Source organism: Hyperolius riggenbachi, chromosome 2 (genome assembly GCF_040937935.1).
Source record: "Hyperolius riggenbachi isolate aHypRig1 chromosome 2, aHypRig1.pri, whole genome shotgun sequence".
NCBI classification, from domain to species: Eukaryota; Metazoa; Chordata; class Amphibia; order Anura; family Hyperoliidae; genus Hyperolius; species Hyperolius riggenbachi.
Window position 1 is genome coordinate 334974222 of NC_090647.1, and position 23343 is coordinate 334997564.

The following is a 23343-nucleotide window of genomic DNA, read 5'->3' on the forward strand; positions in this document are numbered from 1 at the left end:
AAATATTTAGTTGCACCACTCTGACACATACAAATATAAACATGCAAGGATACAGAGGCGCCAATAGGATAAAACAAGATAAAAGGTTTAAAACGGTTTCGGTGGCGGTGGTGGACCGTCCACACACAAACAGACCAAAAAAGCTGTTGATTGTAGAAAACACGATTTATTCACATACTCCTACATTAAAGTGCAACGCGTTTCACGGGCAAACATCCCGCTTCATCAGGCAATGAACAAACGGAGTATCTCACTAGAAATGACAGAAATGTAAAGCATATCAGGGAGCTGTAAGTGAATGTAGGGGGTAGCTAGAACAACTTATTTATTCTGGTGCACAGAATATGGACTACTAAAATGGTATTTGTGGAGTGTTTAGTATGGGGTAAATAGTATGGGAGGGAGCGGGAATGTGAGGGGGTGTGGGTACAGGGCCTGGTGATGGATCGGTATAAGGAGATGGAGAAGGTACAGGTAGGGGTGGGTAAAGGTAGCTATACTAGGGACAGGCTACTGGAGATGTGTGTATGGTGAAATAGTGAGCCAATAGGATAGAGAAAGGTGCGGATTGTAATAGGAACAGTATTAGGGGGAGTCCGGGTAACCAGGAAAATTATTTCACAATAAACGCCAGCAAAAGTGAGCACCCTTGGTATTGAAAGGTGCTAGCAATCAATGATTAAGGAGGAGAACAGACATGGAATGAAAATGGAGGTCGCACTTACCATATAGGTGGGGTTCATATAGGGGGTTCATATAGGGAGACTAATTGAGTAATAGGTTAGTTTGACTACCGAATCCGAGGCGAGGGAGGGAAGGAGGGGCGTGGGAAAAATGCATTTTTTCCCACACGGCGACACGTGTGTGTCACGCCGCCCATACGCAGGGCGAGACGTCCGCGTCATGCCACGTCACACCGCTCCATTACCCGCCCGCACACCTTACCCTCGCACATTTCATTTGCCATCATTCCCTTCCATTACCTATAAGCCCGCCCACGACACACGTTGATTGGCGGCGGCCCTGCACACAATACACGCCCCTCCTTCCCTCCCTCGCCTCGGACCCGGTAGTCAAACTAACCTATTACTCAATTAGTCTCCCTATATGAACCCCACACGCAGACATCACAGCACAGAGGTGCCAAGCTATTATTGGACACAGAGCTGGTAAGTGCGACCTCCATTTTCATTCCATGTCTGTTCTCCTCCTTAATCATTGATTGCTAGCACCTTTCAATACCAAGGGTGCTCACTTTTGCTGGCGTTTATTGTGAAATAATTTTCCTGGTTGCCCGCACTCCCCGTAATACTGTTCCTATTACAATCCGCACCTTTCTCTATCCTATTGGCTCACTATTTCACCATACACACATCTCCAGTAGCCTGTCCCTAGTATAGCTACCTTTACCCACCCCTACCTGTACCTTCTCCATCTCCTTATACCTATCCATCACCAGGCCCTGTACCCACACCCCCTCACATTCCCGCCCCCTCCCATACTATTTACCCCATACTAAACACTCCACAAATACCATTTTAGTAGTCCATATTCTATGCACCAGAATAAATAAGTTGTTCTAGCTACCCCCTACATTCACTTACAGCTCCCTGATATGCTTTACATTTCTGTCATTTCTAGTGAGATACTCCGTTTGTTCATTGCCTGATGAAGCGGGATGTTTGCCCGTGAAACGCGTTGCACTTTTATGTAGGAGTATGTGAATAAATCGTGTTTTCTACAATCAACAGCTTTTTTGGTCTGTTTGTGTGTGGACGGTCCACCACCGCCACCGAAACCGTTTTAAACCTTTTATCTTGTTTTATCCTATTGGCGCCTCTGTATCCTTGCACATAAAGTTATCCACCCTTGGTGGAAGGGTGACATACCCTCCTTTCTTCTGTCTACAGAGAGCGACATCTTAGTCCTGAGTGGGGTCAGGCTTAATCTCCCCACCTGCAAATACAGTGGTTGCCTTAGAGCAACCCAGGTTTGTAAGTATATTACTTACGTTTTATATTTCTCTAATTTGTACACAATATACTACACTATATTGGGCTCTCGGTCTCCATTCTCTTTTCAAATATAAATAAACACTCCTTCAAGCCTATGAGCATTTCAGTACATGCTTTTCACCCTCCTCTTTGCATTACTAGGGTTCTACAGGTGGCAGCCATTAGCAATTCCTTCTTTGCTGGACACCATCTACTCCACCAGTTTGCCGGATTATTTGCCGGCAATATGAAAGGAAGGGAGGGGTTTCTCCAATAAATGTAAAATATTTTATATTTGTCATCATGCAGCTGAAAAAACGCTGCTATTTATTATTATGATTTAGAAAATAGATTTTATTTCTGAAATCTTGTATTTTTAGTTTGGGTCCACTTTAAGCTAACTAGATTTACCTTTATCTACTGACCTACGAAGATATAAAAGTGGAACTCAATTTGAGTGAAAAACAATGGCTGCTGCAGTGCTACTTCCCATAAAACATATAGTACCAGTAGAATTGTTTTCTTATCACATATGTGAATGAAATCAGGATTTACGCAAAGGTGGATCAGCGCATCACCAGGCCGCGTCCGAATGGCCACCAATCAGAGGTGCGCTGAGCCCCCGCAAGAAACTATAAACTCACCTTAAAACCAAACAGAAGTTCTGCATAAACTTCAATAAGCAATGCTATGACATGGGAGCAGCTGACCAAAGTTACTTAAATTTGTACATGGTGAGGAAAGGAACAGCGCTACTTAAAAACAGATTGCATCCTTATGACTACCTGCTTGAGAGTGCAAGCCCCATTAGTGGGATAAAATACACACCCAGCATTCAAATAAAATGCACCTGTCTACCATTGGAGGATGTTGGTTTTCGTAATAGCTTGCATGCAATTTATTAGGTACTCGTCCCTCCCACTGCGAAGAAGTCATCCCCCATGGGAGGGGCCCTAACACTAACTAATCCTAAATTATGCATGTGCATAGCCTGGGTGCGCTACCAAGTAAAAATTCAACAGGATTTAGCTCACATGTGCCTCCCAAGATTATGGTTCTTAAAGAGGAACTATCAAAGAAACTGTCATTCTGTAAACCCCACATACCTTTAGAGTTTTATCCAGCAACAATAGAATGCTTTTCAGAAGTCTATGATCACAGCCTGTGTGAAAGGAATGCTTTGTTTATCAGGTTTTTTTTTACAAAGGGAAGGCAGGGGCTGTACCAAGTGGATAGGTTCTACTTCTCTGTCACTATTCACAGAGGAATTATTTACTGTTTGTTTCTGCACTGCTCTTTCACAGATCATATGAGAACAGGTGAGATATTTTTCAGCTACAGAGAAAGGATCTGAAGAGAAGGAGGCTTACTTTATTCCTGTTTTTGAATGCTTACACCCCCCATTCAGAACTAGCTCTTCCTGGTTGTAATTTCTGTTTACGTTACACTGTGTGAGGCAGAGACACACAGCTGATGAGCTATTTACACACTCTATTGATGCTCCATTTCTGCTTTCTATCATTCTGAAGAGATTCAATCCACAGGATTACAGCCAATGAGGACTGTTTCTGTATGCTGGCTGTGCTGGACACAGTCTCCATAGTAATGCTCACAGTGAAAACTGTTCTCTGTTAATGTCATTTTCTTCTTCACACAAAAAAAATGAAAAGATGAAAAAATGCCTTTGTATTGCTATGTGCTAGTAATTACTGGAAATATATGTGGAATTTAGAATTTTAGTTAACTTTGATAGTTGTCCTTAAACTATAATTATGGCCTCCTGTGTTTGTGAATTCATGCAGTTACTGTACTTGTCACTTCATTGGCTGTCCGTAAGAAGGCTAACACAGAGACTTGGGATTTGGCATTGCAACTGTACATATGTGTGAACGCAGGTGGGATATAAGAAAGTTGTGGGAAATAGGTAGCTGACTGGGAAAGTCAGCGGCCCTGGCAAGCAATGCTGGCAGAAAAACATTATCACACGCATTACGTTCACTTTATTCAAATAAACCTTCTTCTCATATTTCACCTGTGCCCAAACGCTTCACTTTTACTTGTCAGTTATCAATCATAATATTCAGTGTTTACCTTTAGAGCTTATATAAACCTCTTTTATAAACCTCATAAACAGTTTTATATGGGTCAGATGTATTAAAAATGTTATACGGACAACTTGCCATTGTCGTAGACTCTGTGAGCTCTGATGTTTGTCAACAGATAATGATTAGAAGTACATGTGAGACATGGGGTAGGAAGGGTAAAACCCGTAGGGTTTATATACAATATATTTTGGATTATCATATCAATGATGTAGGGAACTGAAACGATTAGCACATGAAAAGTAATGGATCAAGTTTTAAAATGTATATTAAGCCAATTTGGCAAATGACATGAGCAAATACAATATATCTGAAGGATAAAAGGAAACTGTTCCTTAGGTAACAACACATATAAATCAATCTCATCCTGGTATTTTATGGATTCAGAGGTGATATTTTGTAGCATATATCCCTGTATAGTTTGAAGCACTGTAGACCTATAGCACGCAGCAAAGCACCCAGGAAATCACAGTTTATAAAAGGAGGCAGGACTTATCTGGGATAAGCGTAAATTGCAGGTTTTCAGCTAAGGTTGGGGTAAATATCTGTATAGTCTTGGCTTTCATTCCGAGTGATGCTAAATGCTGGCTGGTTCGCCTTGTAGCACCACATACAGTAATTCCTGCTAATACTCCAAGGTGTACCTCCAGGTGTGTACAAGTCTACATATTGGCCATAATCCTTGCACTGACCTGCTCAACCTGTTTTTCTACCAGACCCTTTTAGGATGTGAGGAATGAAGGCAATCATTTACATCATTAGCATATGTTCTTTGTAATATTTCAACATTGTGTTGTTGTTCTCGTGTTTACCATTAAGCAAAAGAAATTTCAGAGATATTCAGAGACGGGGAGCTTCTAAGGCCTCATACAAATGCTAGACTGTTGTCGGCTGAGGTGGCTGGTTGGGGCAATCAGTGGCCGAGACCATTGGCTCCCTCCAACAACCCCAACCATGGAAGCTGCTTTATGATTTCCTGCACAATTTGTCCTTCCTTCTACCTCCGTAGACAGAACATATCACTTGGCTGTGGCCTAGAGAGGTGTCTTTATTGCTGCCTTGCAGTGTTACCCTTAGGATCGAGTCTGATCCTCGTAGGCTACACAAAATTGTGAGCCTGTACACATCTTAAAGAGAGCCTGATGTGAGTTCATAAAAAAATAGGCTACCTGATCCAGGGGGCTGGGCAAATCAGGTAGCCGCCAAAACCACCGCTCTCCGCCACTCCTGCGGGTCACACTGGCCCACTTTCATTTTCGTGACCTCTGGGTCACAACGCTGGAAGGAAAAATTGTGTCTCTGCAGAGGTTGGGGATCTGTGGAGGACATAACATATATAATCATACAAATGGATACTAAATTTCTAAAAAAAACAAACAACAACAGAGATTGCAGGCAAAGCAGAAGCACACATCCAGCTTAACACACACTTGTATTCCAAAATTGCTAAAATTAGAGGTTACAGTACCACACAAAAATATGGAGAGAAGTACAAGCAGATAGACCTGATATGTGCTTGTACCTCTCTCCATATTTTTGTGTGGTACTGTAACCTGTAGTTTTAACGATTTTGGAATAAAAGCTGGATGTTTACTGGTTATTTCTACTTGAATTGGTAAGCTGTACTCCGGTGGATTTGTTTGATCACAATCCTGTGCACAGGCACATCTACTCCTTTGAAAGTAGATCCTATCAGACCATAGTAGTGAGTAGCTGGAACTAATACTAAATCTGAATGACTGTATGATACCGGTTATGTAAATACTATATGTGTACTGTACGTGTGTGTACATGACAGCATTTCCTCACTATCTTCCATTAATCTCCAGCCCTGAAGAACTGGAATCAGAAAATAAGGCCCAAGGTGTCCTATTCCATCTTGTTTTAAAGTAATGAATGGTTTGATGGAGATGAGTTATAATTACAGAGCAATAGTCTGCTAATACTTTGATCTTTGTAATTGGCTTGTTTATCTTTGTGGAGTCAGGATGTAATTTTTTTCCACTGTGAGAGGAAACTGAGTTATCAAGGAGACATTGACTCCTTTTTAAAACTGCTTTAGTTCTAAAGGTACATACAGATATTAGGTCTTTTCTTAAAGTGGATTTAAAAAAATAAATAAATAAATATATATATATATATATATATATATATATATATATATATATATATATATATATATATATACATACACACACATACATTTAAAGAATATTTATTTTATCAGCTTCAGCATTCTCTTTGGAGAAGGCATTTATATGACCCAGAGATCTGTGCACAAAGTATAGAGTTGCCAGTTTTCTTCCTCTGAACAAGACCATCATCTAACCATGCCCAACCTCCTCCGTCTGCTCTGTGATCACAGGAAAAGACTAGCTCCCTGTGGATGATGGGATAGAAGGAGGAATTTGGATGGTTCAAAGACTGCTCTAACCAAGCTTCATTTCACATTCACACAAGAAGTCAGCATTGCAAATCCATCCAGACAGCTAATTAAAAAGATAATTAATGCAAAAACTAGTTTACATGCAATGCACAGATTGTTGTAAACTATGGTAAATTCCATGCGATATGTATTGAAAACATGAGCCTAAGCTACGGCTTTAATTTCGTAAGAGCTCATACACATTTTAAACTTAGATCGCCCAAAACAGTCAGTTGTGTTAAAGCGGATTCAAACTCTTACACAGCACACAATGAAAAGTTTTTATCTCACATATTGAATAATTCAGTACTCTGTGTTCTGTGTTTCAAAGATTAGTCTCTAATAAGCTCTTATCAACAATTGTGAATAGACTGCAGGAGAGCTCTGCGTTGACAACTCTGGTATAAAGTAAACACCAAGGCTTAACACTTTTCAGTGCTATCTGCAAAAGTGAAACCGAGTAAAACTTCATTTTTTTTAGGATTTCCGTAATTGTAATAGAATCCTTTTTTTCCATATAAGGATATAATGCTATAGCTAATCTCTTTTTTTTGGGGCACTTTTCTTAAGTGTATACAGGTGTTTTCCAGCACCCAATGACTGGTTGTATATAATCATACATGGTAAGAAAGCATATATGACCACTATAGGTTTTCCTGCTGAAAATGACTTCCCTCTCCCTAGGGCAGAGCATGTTGCTCAGCAGCAGTAGTAACTTTTGTAAACTGATCTATCCATCCAAAACGATCAGGAATGACTGCAACATTATTTGCTAGTGTGTACTTGGCTTAAAGTGGGGGCGATCTGCACCTGCGCAGTAGTACTGAACAAGCGCAGAACACTCCCGGGCACAGAAGCGTGGCAGGGGTGCACACACGGCCGGGCTGCGCATGGCCAGAAGCGCACGACTGACCACAACTGGCCAGATTATCGGCATATTAGAAGACAATGGAGCAGCTGGAGAAGACGGCAAGAGAGCCCACACACCTCATGGGGCTGGAGGAAGCCCCATGTAAGTATAAATATAGACATTGTCTTCATCTCAGGTACCCTTGAAGTGTTTTAAAATATATTCCAAAGTAAGAAAAATGTGAGAGGTTTCATGAATGAATGTTCCTTATCAACTCATAGTTGCATCTCATTGATCCTACTCAGTGTTGAATACACTAGCTTGTTCAAGTAACAATTATTTATCATGATTGCTTTCTTGTTTGATAGATTAAAATATGTTTCCATGTGTAATTTTGCCTAACTGGCCTAGTCCAAAACAATCATCAACCTGTACTTCTCTTGATCTTTTTTTGTTCCCAACCCTGTACAAACCCATTTCCAAAAAAGTAGTTTCACTGTGTAAACTGTAAATAAGAACTGTTTTTATGCATCGCGTAATTTCCTAACTGAAAATAGTGCCAAGTCAACATGGCAAATGTTGACACCTAGTGTGTCATTGTTTATTTGCTTTTTTGTTTTTTGCTCATTTATGTGCTTATTTCAGTTTTGATGGGAACAACGGATTTAAAAAAAGTTGGGGCATGTTTATTAGTGTATTTTAACATCTGCTCCTGTAACAATATTTTTAAAAGTGTAGCAATTGAGGAGACCGATTGCTGTAGTTTTGAAAATAAAATATTTTCCCATTCTTGCCTGATGTACGATTTTGGGTCTTCCTTTTTTGTATTTTTCTATTCATAATGCACCAAAAGTTTAATTTTTTCTACAGCACCATGCTGTTGTAATACAAACATAATACAGTTTATTATGGAGAGATCTACAAGGGTAGCGCTCGGTGTATAGTTAAAACATTGAATTATTCTTATATAAAATCTAAGTTTGGAAAACTCTAATTACTCCAACATCATATCTCCATGCAAGGTTAATAAAGATTGTCGTATTGGTAAACCAACAAACATCAGCTAAAGACTCTATAGCTTGCCATTGACCCCCATGCTATTTCCTAATGCTGGGAATACACGATGAGATTTTTCAGCAGATTTACTATCTGATCGATTTTCCGATCGTTTTTCTGATCAATTTCCATTCACTTCTATGAAAAATCGATCAGAAAAACAATTCGAAAATAAGATTGGACCTGTCAGAAACCTGTCAGAAATTATCAGTCAAACCATCTATTTGCCCAAAAAATCTCATGGTGTATTTCCAGCATTACACAAAGCTTTCCTTTACAATTGTTTTTTTTATCCCTTAATCCCCTTAAATTGCAAGCTCAAAAGGACAGGGCTGTCTCCCTAATGTGTCTTATTACTGCTGTGTAATGTGGGCCCACATTTTCCACTTCTATGTACAAGGTATTAGCTGACCTGTTCACCTGTGTATGATCTATACCTCTTTATTGTTTCTGTAACTGTAGGTAATATGTATGTTTAGCCAGTGGAATTTAATTTAGCATTGACACAGTGACATTTCATTTCATAGGCACAGTGATGTTTCTTTTGAAAGATCACAGTTGGGATTTACATAGCTGACTGTTATTGAAGTTCTGTGCTTAGTTTTAAGACCGTTATGCAACATACAAAGTAAAATCCATCTACAGAAAATGGTCTCATTTTAAAAGTTTGTTGTATGACTGAGCCACTTGGCATGGCTGGCATTTTAAGCATATTTATTCTTTTTTGTCTCTTGTAGTTTGGTTGATGACAGATGTGTGGTGGAGCCCGCTGCTGGAGATCTTGATAACCCACCCAAAAAATTCAGAGGTGAGAGACACAGCCTTGTAAAGCCTGATAATGATCTTGTGAGGGATATATATATTGATATTGAAGGATACAATGTTTTGCCTGTGTGACTTAAGATGGCCACTAACGGTCCAATTTCGAGCAAAAAATCGTTAGAGCAATCAGAAATTCTAATCGAAAGTGAAATCATTCACTACACCATCAACGAACCAATCTTTGCTTCCTATCTATCCCAATCAACAAGAAAATCCAAATTTTGGTTTGACAAAAATCCAATCAGACGACTATTTTTATAATCTTTCGTAATTAATTGTAGCCATCAACGGAGATTATTTGCAACCAATCCGATCAGAATTTCTGATCCCTCAAACGATTTTTCGCTAGAATTTGGACCGTTATTGGCCATCTTAATGGTGGCCACTAATATTCCAATCTTTTTCATCCAATCTCACCATTTCTTTGTAATATTAGGGAACTGTCTAAAATTTAGACTCTAAATTATTAATTCCATATATTCACTCACTTTACCTTTATACTATATAGATTTGGTAAAATTGGATGAAAAGACTGGATCATTAGCGGTTACCTTAAAGGTGGCCATATATCAGGTGACTCGACCATCCGATTCGATTATTATAATCGCAAACAAATGAAAATCAGCGCCTCCAAGTGCATGCCCAATTGACAATTTGACCAATTTCATGCCAAAATTGATCGCATTGATCGGTCGGACATGCTGCAATACGTAGGGCCAACTTGCTTGATCACGTGTGTGGTGGCAATGGTGATCATTACGGGACGAGCAAAGAATGCGCCGAGATCCCCGATTCTGTCCCCCCAATGTGCCCCCCCCCCCCCCCCGGTGCCCAGTGCACTATGCATTACCTGTCTGTGGCTGCCCCTTTTCCTCCGCTGGCTCCGGGCGCACTCCTTGCTTCATACACGCACCCCATGTGGTTGCCCTGCAATGGGGGGGGGGGGGGCATGTGTATGACATCACACTTGCGCCTGCACTTATGCCAGCAGCCATGTGGGGTGGCGTGTATGGAGCAAGGAGTGCACCCAGAGCTAGCGGAGGAAAAAGAGCAGCCACAGACAAGTAATGTATAGGGCACAGGGAACCGGGGGGGGGGGGGGGCTCTTTACACATCAGGGGGGACAGCATCAGCGAGGCGGCGGATGCAGTGCACAAGGCTGACTCCGGATAAGTTTTAGCATGAAATTGATCGGGAATCGGCCTGCAGTGTATGGGCAGCTGACAGATCTCTCTCTAGATTGTAAGCCTTTGGGCAGGGTCCTCACTCCTTTTGTGTCCTACCTGATCATGCACCTCTATTACTGTGCACCCATGCTATGCATTTGAGTGAACCTAACTTGCCTAACTCCATGCTCCCATCCAGTGACTGACTAAGCATTACCTTGTACTCATACTGTGCTGTGTGATCTGGTTTGCATGTATTCCTGTATTGTCATATTGCTGTTTGTCACCCCTAAATATTGTCTGTAACCTAAATTTATGTCCAGCGCTGCGTAATATGTTGGCGCTTTATAAATACAACAAATAAATAAATAAATAAATAAATAATCAGATTCAATCACAGAGAGCTTTGTCTCTTGGTCGAATCTACTCATCATTGCTAGATGTATGGCTACCTTTAGGCTTGCTTCACACTGCCAAGCAAAACAGCAATCGCAGCGAAAGGAAAAAATGGACAGTTGTGTGTATGTTATTCTTAGGATCCTTTCACACTGTCAATCGAAACGTGATCGGAATGAGATTGCTGAAATCTTTTGGAAATCTGTTTGCAGTGTGTGGCCAGGCAATAGATCCCTCTCTGATCAGATATGAGCAGCGAGATCTAGATAATGGTCAGTCTGGTGGCAGAATGACAGGTGTGTAGGTACCTTAACTGTTCCTCAATGAGATCACAATTTCATTTTTCCACCAAAGAAAATTTTTGAGGAAATCCAATGAACCTATCATTATGTTTTGGATTGCTGGAAAAACAAAAGCATCCAGCGCAAACCTATACAAACAGGAACACCAAGCCCTCTAGGTGTGGGAAACAGAAGCCACTGAGACGTTCAAGAGTAGAAAGAAGAAGTCACTGGGGAAGTGTGTGTGAGTGTGTGGGGTAACATCATTTAATTTAAATACCGGTACTAGTTTTGGTTGGACTGATCCCCAACTAAAGAAATGTGTTTTCATACAGTTAGTCTTATGGTAGCCACTAATGATCCAATCTTTTTCATCCAATCTTACCATTTCTCTATAATATAAGGGAACTGTCTAAACTATCCATTCAATACATTCATTCAAGTTACCCTTTTACTACATTGATTTGGTAAAATTGGATGAAAAAGATTGGATCATTAGTGGCCACCTTATGTCTTTTGTAGCAGTCTTATCGATGAGACCGTTTAACTGCCACAGGTGGTATTTTCTAAGCTTACTCTGTCTCTTTTTATATGTTTACAGACTGCTTGTTTAAGGTATGCCCCATGAACAGGTACTCTGCTCAGAAACAGTTTTGGAAAGCTAAACAGGCCAAACAGGAAAAAGAAAAGATTTCAGATGTTCTTCTTCTTCAGAAACTGCAGGTAACATCATCTGTTATTATATTTCTTGCCTTGCTGTCAGTACACCAGTAGCCCACTGTCCAGAGAAGGAAGAATCGTGCAGGCATAATTTAATCTCCCTTAGCACTGTCTTAACAGCTTCAGATACATGAATGCTTGGTTTACCAAGTGCTTGTGTTTATGCTAATGGAGGGGAGAGGCACAAAAAAAAATTGATTACAGACGACAGTCATTTCCAGTATCACTTTTCATTGAAGTGAGAAGTAATTTTTCCCTGATCATATAGGAAAAGCTTTATTGGAGGAGACCAAATAGTATATGATATAATAAGAGGTCATTTGCAAATGTTATTGGCATGTTACAATGCATTTTGCGGGTCTGACCCACTTCATCAGGTATTGTGCCGGATTGCGTCTCTCCCTGATCATGGTCCCTGGTGATTATTAGCTGCATTGGTGGCATGAGATCATCACCTAAGTTCTGTAAAGAGTATGCCACCATTATGTAATATTTGTGTATGTGTCGATGTATTCTGTAAACCTACTGTGTAAATTATATTTATTTTCCGTAAAGGACACCTAAGCCTGGTATTAGGTAATAAAATTATATTGGGCGTCATTTCTTTTGTGTAATGATTTGATGTTTATTTGTGATGAAATATAAAACCAGGAAGCCCTTGGGGCAATATGTAATTTTCAAACACTGGTCCCAAGGAGTTTGTGATCTTATACAGTCAGGATTATGGTGTGACAATCACCATGGAAGTAACCTTCTTTGCTCCTTCCATATCAATATTTGAGATGCAAGCCTGGAAAGATGGAGAGAAAAATAGAAACAGATGAAATGATTTGTCTAATGCAAGGTTTTATGCGAGGTGTATCTGGTGCATATGCATGCAGCTTTATATTGACTGGAAGGTAAAGGGCCTGAGCAAACTATTGCATTGGAGAATAGCAATATGGCTCAGAGTCCGATACGCAAGGACATCAGACAGAGCATAGACAGCAGTGTCTGATGGGAGCTCTAATGTTTTTGCTGGAGTTAGACGCTAGGCCACTAAATTTGGTAGTCTTAAAGCCAGACTCAATGCTCAGTCGGGGATTTTATCAGGGCTGATAACAAGCAAGCTAAGCAGTGAAGAATGAAACCGAGAGCAGGGTAGGTGTTTTCTCTAATGTTCCCACTGATATATATGGTAAAATACATGAGGGTGCTTCGTCTCTGGTTTACTTTAAAGATTGAGATGCGCTAAGACAGCCTCTGTCTTAGCTAAGCTTGTACTGAGAACATATGAGTCAATTGTACTCCAATTTTATTGCCTGATGAAGTGGGATGTGCCCACGAAACGCGTTGCATCTCTCCGGAGTATGTAAATAAATTGCTTTTGTTGAATTAAGCAACATTTTTCTGTGTCTATTTTGGGGAGGTAAGTCCACCACTAACCCCTCATTGTTCTCTTTTAAAACATTTTATCCTACTTTTATACTTTTGGCGCCTCTGTGCAACAGTTTTCTGGCACACAAATTGCCAGAGGTAGTCGCTTATCTTGGCCTTGCAACCCTCACCCGCTGCCTGGTGAACTTTTTCTCTACCCCCTGTGGGATAGCTACACCCCACTATCACATTTAGTGGGGGGGGGGAGGATTAGCCAGCACCCTCACAGGGTTATATACCGGGTAGAGGTTCTCTATTTAGGGAGTTCACCTCAGACCCTACACTACCCATGTGGGTCTCACATTTGGATATTACATTCAAGGTGCACCCCACCTTGTACATACCAATAGGGCTTGTCTTTCTTTAGACTCTAGTGTGTGATTCATTTCCCTGGTATCCTATTTTTCGGCCAGTTACTCATGCAAGGGGCTTGTAGTTATGTCATGTATGTTGTTATATTGTGTAGTGTATGTTCAGTGTGTTTCTTCTATCTATAGCATGCTGCACAAATGGAGCAGAAGCAAAATGACACCGAAAATAAAAAGGTTCATGGCGAGGTAGTGAAATATGGGAGTGTTATACAGGTAAGTTGCTACTTTTGGAGTAACGCTTGAGGTTTGATTTTATGTAATGTCTATAAACAGGGAAACCTGATGCACATGCACATCTCAGGATGACTAATGGCTAATGACTCAGGATGACTAACTTGCACTAACGCTTCAGATATAGATTGGTGGTAAAAATGTAAACAAGTCCTTTCGTACTTTTTTTTTTTCTAAAGGAATAAGGACAAACATTTTGTATCTTGCTTACCATATGTGTGTATTCAAAGCATCCACCGCCATGAAACCGTGTTTCTAACAGAAACTATCATATGATTGTAAACTGTGGTTTTTGGTGGGTGCAGCTGGCATTTACTTAGAGAAGGCTGCTTTGTAGCCCTCCTGTCTACATGGAAGCCTCCGTTTTGTATGTTCCCATGCTGCAGGTTAAAAACCTTGTAGTAATATGCTAGCTGCCGTGATGCTTGCCAGGAGATGTAGTTCATTGAGGTGGTTACTTCTCATGGGCAGGAGATGTAATCACATTAATGGGAACTAGATCTCCTGGTAGTTGTCTTAGGAGACAGTTTATATATGATTTATGGTTGAGGGCTTTGAGTCCGACAGGAGAAAAGCGCTATACAAATGTTCCTATTATTATTATTATTATTGTAGCAATTCCTTTTTCTGGAGTCCTTGTTAAGCTCTTCACTGGCTGCCAATTAACCAGATGATCCAGTTCAAACTCCTAACCCTAATCTACAAAGCTCTCCACAATCTCTCTCCCCGGTACATATCATCACTAATTTCCAGATACAAACCCAATCGCAATCTCAGATCTGCACACCATCTTCTGTTGTCCTCCTCTAGAATCACCTCCTCACATTCACGCTTACAAGATTTTGCACGCGCTTCACCCCTTCTCTGGAATCCCCTCCCACAACACATCCGTCACTCACCAACCTTTGTTACTTTTAAATGCTCTCTAAAAACTAATTTGTTCCGACAAGCATATGTGCTACCCTAGGTCACTTCCCTTTGTCCTAAGACCAAATTGCACTCCTACTAGGTATCCTAAAACACAAAGCCTCTATATATTTTATAGTATACTACCCCTCCTCTTGTTTCCCCCCCCATTCCCTTTAGATTGTAAGCTTGCAAGGGCAGGGCCCTCTCCCCCTTTTGTGTCTTGGAAATCATTATACATTTTATTCATCATGTTACTTTTATCACTGTCATTACCAATTCTGTATTTTGTATTCTGTATGCTGTATCATTTTTTGTATTTTGTCACTAATTATGTATCTTGTATATTAGTGTACACCATTGTCTGTATTATGTACCCCATGTTTGTTTCTTACTTTGTACAGCGCCATGGAATATGTTGGCGCTTTATAAATCAATAATAATAATAATAATAATGAAGTAGAATAACGTGGGGTCGTACAGTATTGTAGTGGATAGCACTCTTGTCTTTCAATGTCTCCTCTGTGGGCCAGGACCCCATCTGCATGGAATTTGCATGTTCTCCCTGTGCTTGCATGTGCTCTATTGTCCTGCCACATCCCAAAAACTTACTGTTACATTTATTGGTTCCTCTTAAAAATTGGCCTTAGACATTGTCAGCATCACTAGACAATTACCATGGCAATGATTAGCCTGTAGACTACTCTAAGGATAGCTAGTGACACTCTGCAAGGTGCTAAAGGAGAAGTCAGCGCTAAACAGATCCATAATAACAATAATAAAAGCCTGCCGCCGGTCTTTGGATTAGTCCAGGTCTTTTAAATAATCAAATAGGGCTCCTCTCTGTGCCACTAGTTACAGCGGCGCTTTGGCAATAATTTCTCAGAAGAGAGTACAGATGCCAGACTCGCAAAGAATTGTAATTTGAGCTTGCAGTCAGTTTTGGAAATTCATAGCTGAATGCAAATTGAAATATAAATTTTAATAACCTACAACTACTAAAAAGACTTCTACAGCGCTGCTATATATTAATAGGATTTTTTGTAACGAAAGTGGAATGTCACTATTAGAGAAGAACATCTGTTTATGCTACAGTTAGTCTAGAGGGGGAAATGAAATCCATTTTCTGATCATTTACATTAAGTTTGGGATTATGAACCATGTGCTATGCTTCATTAACACAGCAGAGTTCTTGAAAGTATAGATTCTAAGAAATGTTCTTTCTAAATTGATGGGCAGTTGTGCTTTTCAGCAGATATTTCCTCGGGCGTAATATTTTAATATGACTGTGCCTTTTTTTTTATGATATCTGATTCTTCTGTTTTGTTTTGCTTGTGTTTTTTTTTAAATTATTGTTTCTGTTCTACATGATTCTGCCAACTTTGCTGTTAGGTCTACAGGCTGTATTCATTTGACCACAGCTAGTATGGATTGAATGGAAACTGTATACAATGCCTCTTTTTACAAAATTACATATCAGTGCCAAGCAAGTAAGAGTGTTCTAAAGCTAAACAGTTCATTGAAATAGTAAAAACAATTATGATAGGAACATATGAATGCTATAACCAACTACTTATATTTAAATCTGGAAGAACAAAAAAGTAGAAAAAAATGTATTGTAAACAACTTAGAGAACTAAAACAAAATATAGTTACAAAGTATTCTAAAAGTACAGCAACAGACACAAATCTGGTAGAAATAAGTAAGTAGATTGTATATCCTCTAAATTGACAAAAAGATTATACTCTTAGAACCTGCAAAAGCCTACATTTAAAAAGGGTGCCAATAAAATGAGCTCTAGGAAATTCTTACAATAAACCAGTGGCTAAAGTCGTCGTCCCCAAGACCAACCGACATGATATTACATCATGTCAAATAAAATATCATGACTACTGGTGCTGCAGCTTCTACCAGCTTTGGCAGAGGCAGATACAGCAGAGGCAGTGACGTGCAGAACAGATGGAACCCTTTCTGTAAAACAGAACTTGTAACTGCCTGCACTAGAAAAGCTTGATGGCTGAACAATTAAGTTTGATAATTTATTCATTTAAACCTCCTTTGATAAGGTCTGGCAAAAAATCATATGTAAGTAGAAAATATATAATTAAGTGACTCTTTGGTGGTCTTCCCTTGATGTAGCCTAAGTGACTATTACAATATCCCGACCCCTAAATTTGCTTCTTATAGTATGCCCTGAGGCAGCCCATGGTGTAAAGAGTGCCACAATGCAGGAATACTAAGGAGATTTGTGATCTGAACGTCTGCCTATAAATTATCATCCCATGGAACAGTGAACCTCTGGGTTGATGGGAATTGTAGTCCAGTCTGAGCAGAATATAAGTAGTTACACTCCTTCCAAGCCTTTTTATAGTTACTTTTTTCTCAACAGAAACTACCGGTAGTTTAAATGTGTTACCCAATTTAAAGCCTAAACTACATCTATACTTTAGTCAGCTCTGCTGATAGACGATTTGCCAGATTCATCTTCTTCATTCTTTTCATCCTGAGACAAATGTGCTCTGATTCTCACATGCTTCCACTGTGAGCATGGAAAGGGTTACTTTCCTGAGGAAACACACAGAGAAAAAAATGACTTTGTTATGATTCCACCTTTCTTTCTTTGATCTCCGTATAAATATAGTGTGTCTAGGCGAAAACACCATGGTATTGGCACTAGAGGAATTTCCTCTTCTTGTAGTGTTGTTCTGAATACACTGTGCTGTAAATAGCTGATAGCACTGCTAGAACATTTCTCTTTGGAGCAGGACAGTTGGGTAGCAATAGCGGGGAAGCCTACCATGGTTTTGGCCAGGTGCCTATGCATGGTACATCAACTGGAAAATATATTCCATCATGTCAATTATAATATCATGGCTACTGGTGCTGCATCTTCTATCAGCTTTGGCAGAGGCAGATACAGCAGAGGCAGTGACGTGACTATCAAGTGCAGAACAGAGGGAACCCTTTCTGTGAAACAGAACCTGTAACTGCCTGTTCTAAAAAAGCTTGAGGGCTGAACAGTTTAGCTTGATCATTTATTATTTTAGGGCTTTTTCTTAAATGCATCCGATTAGGGTTTTCATAAAATATATGAATCAAACATCTCCATGAGTAGCCCCAGTGGCAGACACAGCCAGCAGTGGGCCCCTGTGCAAAATTGTAATTGTGGGCCCCCTATGACCTGCGCCGCGGCAAAATATGGGCATGGCTACAACCAAAAAATAGTGGATAGCGGCAAAAAAATGGGCGTGGCAATGACCGGATGAGGGCGGGGCTAACTGTAACTTAAAGCGAACCCGGGGTGAGGGTTTATTTCCTTTTAAACAATACTAGTTGCCTGGCGGCCCTGCTGATCTATTTGGCTGTAGTAATAAACTGAATTACACCAGCAACAAGCATGCAGCTAATCTTCTCAGTTCTGACAATATTGTCAGAAACCCCTGACCTGCTGCATGCTTGTTCAGGGTCTATGGTTGAAAGAATAAGAGGCAGAGGACCAGCACGGCAGCCAGGCAACTGGTATTGCTTAAAAGGAGAGAAATATGGCAGCCTCAATATTATTCTCACCTCAGGTTACCTTGAAAAGTGCAACGCAAAGACAGTGGGCCCAAGTTTTGGTGACCCTTTCCCCAGAAAATTCACATAATTGTGCAGGTTTTCTCAAGAAAATACACATATATGCCTAGAAAATACGTGCAATCATGTCGGCAGATATGCCCAGAAAATACGTGCAATCATGTCGGCAGATATGCCCAGAAAATACGTGCAATCAAGTCGGCAGATATGTCCAGAAAATACGTGCAATCAAGTCGGCAGATATGCCCAGAAAATACGTGCAAACAAGTCGGCAGATATGCCCAGAAAATACATGCAATCAAGTCGGCAGATATGCCCAGAAAATACGTGCAAACAAGTCGGCAGATATGCCCAGAAAATACGTGCAATCATGTCGGCAGATATGCCCAGAAAATACGTGCAATCATGTCGGCAGATATGCCCAGAAAAAACATGCAATCATGTCGGCAGATTTGCGAAGAAAATACATGCAATCATGTGGCAGACCTGCCCAGAACATACACCTGCTAATATAAATAAAACAAAAACATTTACTCACCTGCAGCAGCAGACCTCCTGTCCCAGCCTCCATCCGGCGCGCAGCTCCCATGGGTGGTTGGGTGGATAGGTAGCCTGGTGGGTGGGTGGGTGAGTGGGTGGGTGGGTAGGTAGCCTGGTGGGTGGGTAGCCTGGTGGGTGGGTAGCCTGGTGGGTGGGTGGGTAGGTAGCCTGGTGGGTGGGTGGGTAACTAGCCCGGTAGGTAGGTAGGTAGGTAGCCCGGTGGGTGGGTAGGTAGGTAGCCTGGTGGGTGGGTGGGTAGGTAGGTAGCCTGGTGGGTGGGTTGGTAACTAGCCCGGTAGGTAGCCGGGTGGGTGGTTAGGTAGGTAGCCGGGTGGGTGGTTAGGTAGGTAGCCGGGTGGGTGGTTAGGTAGGTAGCCGGGTGGGTAGGTAGGTAGGTAGCCTGGTGGGTGCGTGGGTAACCGAGTGGGTGGGTAGGTAGCCTGGTGGGTGGGTTGGTAACTAGCCTGGTAGGTAGCCGGGTGGGTGGTTAGGTAGGTAGCCGGGTGGGTGGTTAGGTAGGTAGCCGGGTGGGTAGGTAGGTAGGAAGCCTGGTGGGTGGGTAGCCGGTTGGGTGGGTAGGTAGGTAGCCGGGTGGGTAGGTAGGAAGCCTGGTGGGTGGGTAGGTAGCTGGGTGGGTAGGTAGGTAGCCGGGTGGGTAGCTAGGAAGCCTGGTGGGTGGGTAGGTAGCCTGGTGGGTGGGTAGGTAGGTAGCCTAGTGGGTGGGTAGGTAGCCTGGTGGGTGGGTTGGTAACTAGCCCGGTAGGTAGCCGGGTGGGTGGTTAGGTAGGTAGCCGGGTGGGTAGGTAGGTAGCCTGGTGGGTGGGTAGCCGGGTGGGTGGGTAGGTAGCCTGGTGGGTGGGTTGGTAACTAGCCCGGTAGGTAGCCGGGTGGGTGGTTAGGTAGGTAGCCGGGTGGGTAGGTAGGTAGGTAGCCGGGTGGGTAGGTGGGTAGGTAGCCGGGTGGGTGGTTAGGTAGTTGGGTGGGTGGTTAGGTAGGAAGCCTGGTGGGTGGGTAGGTAGCCGGGTGGGTAGGTAGCCGGGTGGGTGGTTAGGTAGTTGGGTGGGTGGTTAGGTAAGAAGCCTGGTGGGTGGGTAGGTAGCCGGGTGGGTAGGTAGGAAGCCTGGTGGGTGGGTAGGTAGGAAGCCTGGTGGGTGGGTAGGTGGTTAGGTAGCCGGGTGGGTAGGTGGTTAGGTAGCCGGGTGGGTAGCTATCCGGGTGGGGGGCCCGACTCCTATCCTCCTATCGTTCCTCCCTCCCTCCCTTCCTCACCTCGGGGGGCCCCCTCCCGATATGCGCGGCGGGAGAGCGAGCGGCAAATGCAGGAAGTCTTCAGGGCTCTCCAGGCATCCGCTAGAGGCCCAGCCGCTAGTCTCCAATATGTCTCCAACTGGATATAGATATAGAGACAGCCAGGATTTACACACAAATAAACAAAGTGACAGTGGTTCTAAAGAACAGCGCTTTACAGCGATTTAGCCCAGTCAGAGCTGGTTTTGTTTAAACCTTATTGCTGAATTATGCAGACCTCTTGGGATATAGTGTAAATATATAGTTGTTTTGTCTCGTCTTTAGTCCCTTGCATACAGAAGCATGTCAGATCACTATTATATGGGATTTAATACACAATGACTATGCTAACAGTAATGATATATTTGAATGTCTGTACTGCCTTACAGCTGCTACATATGAAAAGCAACAAATATCTCACTGTGAATAAGCGCCTCCCTGCGCTGCTGGAGAAGAATGCCATGCGGGTAACACTAGATGCAACTGGAAATGAGGGATCCTGGCTCTTCATCCAGCCTTTCTGGAAGCTTCGTAGTAATGGAGACAATGTAAGACATTCTGCTGGGATAACATGGGAGATGCAGAGATGCAGATCAATCTGTAAACTAGGGAGTATCAATAGAGGCGAAGGGACACCTGCAATGGGAGAAATAGGGCATGTCTCCACTTAAAAAAACAAAAACAAATTACAAACACAAGATATTTTCTGTGCACTTGCTATGTTATTTTTGCATAGTTATTTGGGTTGAAAAAAAGACATATGTCCATCTAGTTTAACCAGAAAAAGTACAACATCAGCCTGCTCCCTCACATATATGTGTTGGTCCAGAGGAAGGAGAAAAACCCTTACAAGGCATGGTCCAATTAGCCCCTAAAGGGAAAAAAATCCTTCCTGACTGAGTCCAGATGCCAATCAGAGCCCTGGATCAACACCACTGGGTATTACCTAGCAATTATAGTCATGGATGTCTTTTCAATGCAAGGAAAGCATCTAAGCCCCCTTTAAATGCAAATACAGAATTTGCCATAACTACTTTCTGTGGCAATGCATTATGCATTTTAATTACTGTAAAGAACCCTTTTCTAAATAAATGTCTAAAATGTTTTTCCTCCATGTGCAGATCATGTCCCCTAGTCCTTTGTAAAAGCCTAAGGACAAAAAGCTCATCTGCCAAAATTTATATTGCCCTCTCATGTATTTATACATGTTAATTAGATCTCCTCTAAGGCATCATTTTTCTCCAGACTAAATAAGCCAAGTTTATCTATTTCCATTTAGTTGTACAGAATGGGACATATGTGCGATCACACAAAAAAATCCAGCATGCTGCATTGCTGACCTGTTTTTGAATACTGCTTATCCATCATGCTGAACTTTTTACTTCGAAAAGCAAAAAGACCGTCAATGCTGTCTGTAGTTATAGCTCTTTATTTTCAATCAGTGGCAGCAGTGACAGACTGCTGTTTCGGGCGAAAACTCATGGCCATGGCTATGAGCAGTTTGAAAAAGGGTTTTCACCCAAAACAGCAGTCTGTCACTGCTGCCACTGATTGAAAATAAAGAGCTATAACTACAGACAGCGGTGCCGGTCTTTTTGCTTTTGGTGAACTGAGCTTCCCAGGAGGCACTGGGGTTAGCCTTGGGCACGCTGCTTTCTCTTTTTGGAACAGTGCTCCCTTCCTTCTGTTTTTGTGATCTTTTTACTTCAGCAGAGTGGCACACAACTTGAACAGTCATAAATCCAGTGGGCTTAGTGTGATAAAGTCAGAAGGTCTGGGTTCTGGTACAATTCCAAGAGCAATAAACCTAAAATGTGCAAGTAAACTAATAGGGCTTGAATTGCACACACTTCACCAACTTATCCAATTGATAATGTAACTGCTGCATTAAAGCAGTCAGCTTGAACATTAGGAATTGCTCTTAGGCACCTTGGTGGGCATTTTCCATTGCTTTTAGTAAGTTTCATTCAGCACCACACACAGGGCCTGCCTTAGGTTTCACAGCGCCCTGAGCAAAACCTGATTTTGCCGCCCCCCCATCCTCTTTGCGTGCGTGCACACACACACACACACACACACACACACACACACACACACACACACACACACACACACACACACACGCTCATATGCAATTCACCTTTTCTCCTGAGATATCTCCTAGGACAGTGGTTCCCAACCTTTTTGAAGATAGTCAAGTATAGGTGCCCTCAGTATAGGATCTCATGTGTAGGTGCCCCCAATACAAGTAGCCAGGCATAGGTGCCCCCAGTATAGGTAGCTAGTATAGTTGCCCCCAGTGTAGGTAGTATATTTGCCCCCGTATAGGTAGTATAGTTGCTCCAGGTACCCCCCTTCAGCAGTAGCGAGTCGGGAATGACTCACCTGACTTTCGCGTTCCATCACTCTTCTCTTCCTGCCTCCGCTCCATCTGTAGTTAGAGCAAGGCTACAAGAAAATGGCCTCTGATGTCCGCATTTGTGGACATCGGCGAGCATTTTCTTGTAGCCCCGCTCTAATTACAGGTGGGGAGAGACAGCAGGGTGGCGAGGGGCCGACACTGTCCTGTGCACATGCTCCCTTGAGAGGTGGCGCCCTGAGCGACCGCTCCAGTCGCTCAGGTCAAAGGCCAGCCATGACCACACATCACTTTTCGCCTACTACTTGACAGACTTTATTTTTAAAGGGAACCTGAAGCGAGAAGTATATGGAGGCTGCCATATTTATGTCCTTTTACAAAATACCAGTTGTCTGGCAGTTTTGCTGGTCTATTAGGCTGTAGTAGTAGAACACCAGAAACAAGCATGCAGCTAATCCAGTCAGATTTAAAAAAAATGTTAGAAACACCTGAACATCTGCATGCTTGTTCAGGGTCTATGGCTAAAAGTATTAAGATAACTATACACTACTCTTCTTGGTGGCCGATCGACCATCCAATTTTATAATTGTTATCAAACTGGATGAAAATTGGTGCATGCCCGATCAACAATGCGAGCAATTTCGGGCCGAAACTGGTCATATGTATCGATGGGACATGCTGCTAGATGTTGGGCCACCGGGGTCGATAGATTGCATGATGGTAACATCGAGCGATATTGAGCGACGAACATGATGAAACCCCTGGCGCTGTCCCCCAGTATATAAATGTGCCCCATGTGTGCATTTATAGATTACCTGTCCTGTGTCGCTCACCACTCGGCGCCC

At 42.1% G+C, this 23343-nt stretch overlaps 1 protein-coding gene across 4 annotated transcripts in view; it reads left to right on the forward strand.

Moving 5' to 3' along the window:
* The window catches only part of ITPR3 (inositol 1,4,5-trisphosphate receptor type 3), a 357611-nt gene that overhangs the window by 36579 nt on the left and 297689 nt on the right, over positions 1–23343 (forward strand). For all 4 annotated transcript variants that reach the window (XM_068269377.1, XM_068269380.1, XM_068269378.1 and 1 more), the window contains exons 2-5: positions 9165–9235; positions 11694–11815; positions 13726–13812; positions 20529–20687. In XM_068269377.1, the coding sequence (XP_068125478.1) occupies positions 9165–9235; positions 11694–11815; positions 13726–13812; positions 20529–20687 (439 nt within the window). The remainder of the gene's footprint in view (positions 1–9164; positions 9236–11693; positions 11816–13725; positions 13813–20528; positions 20688–23343) is intronic.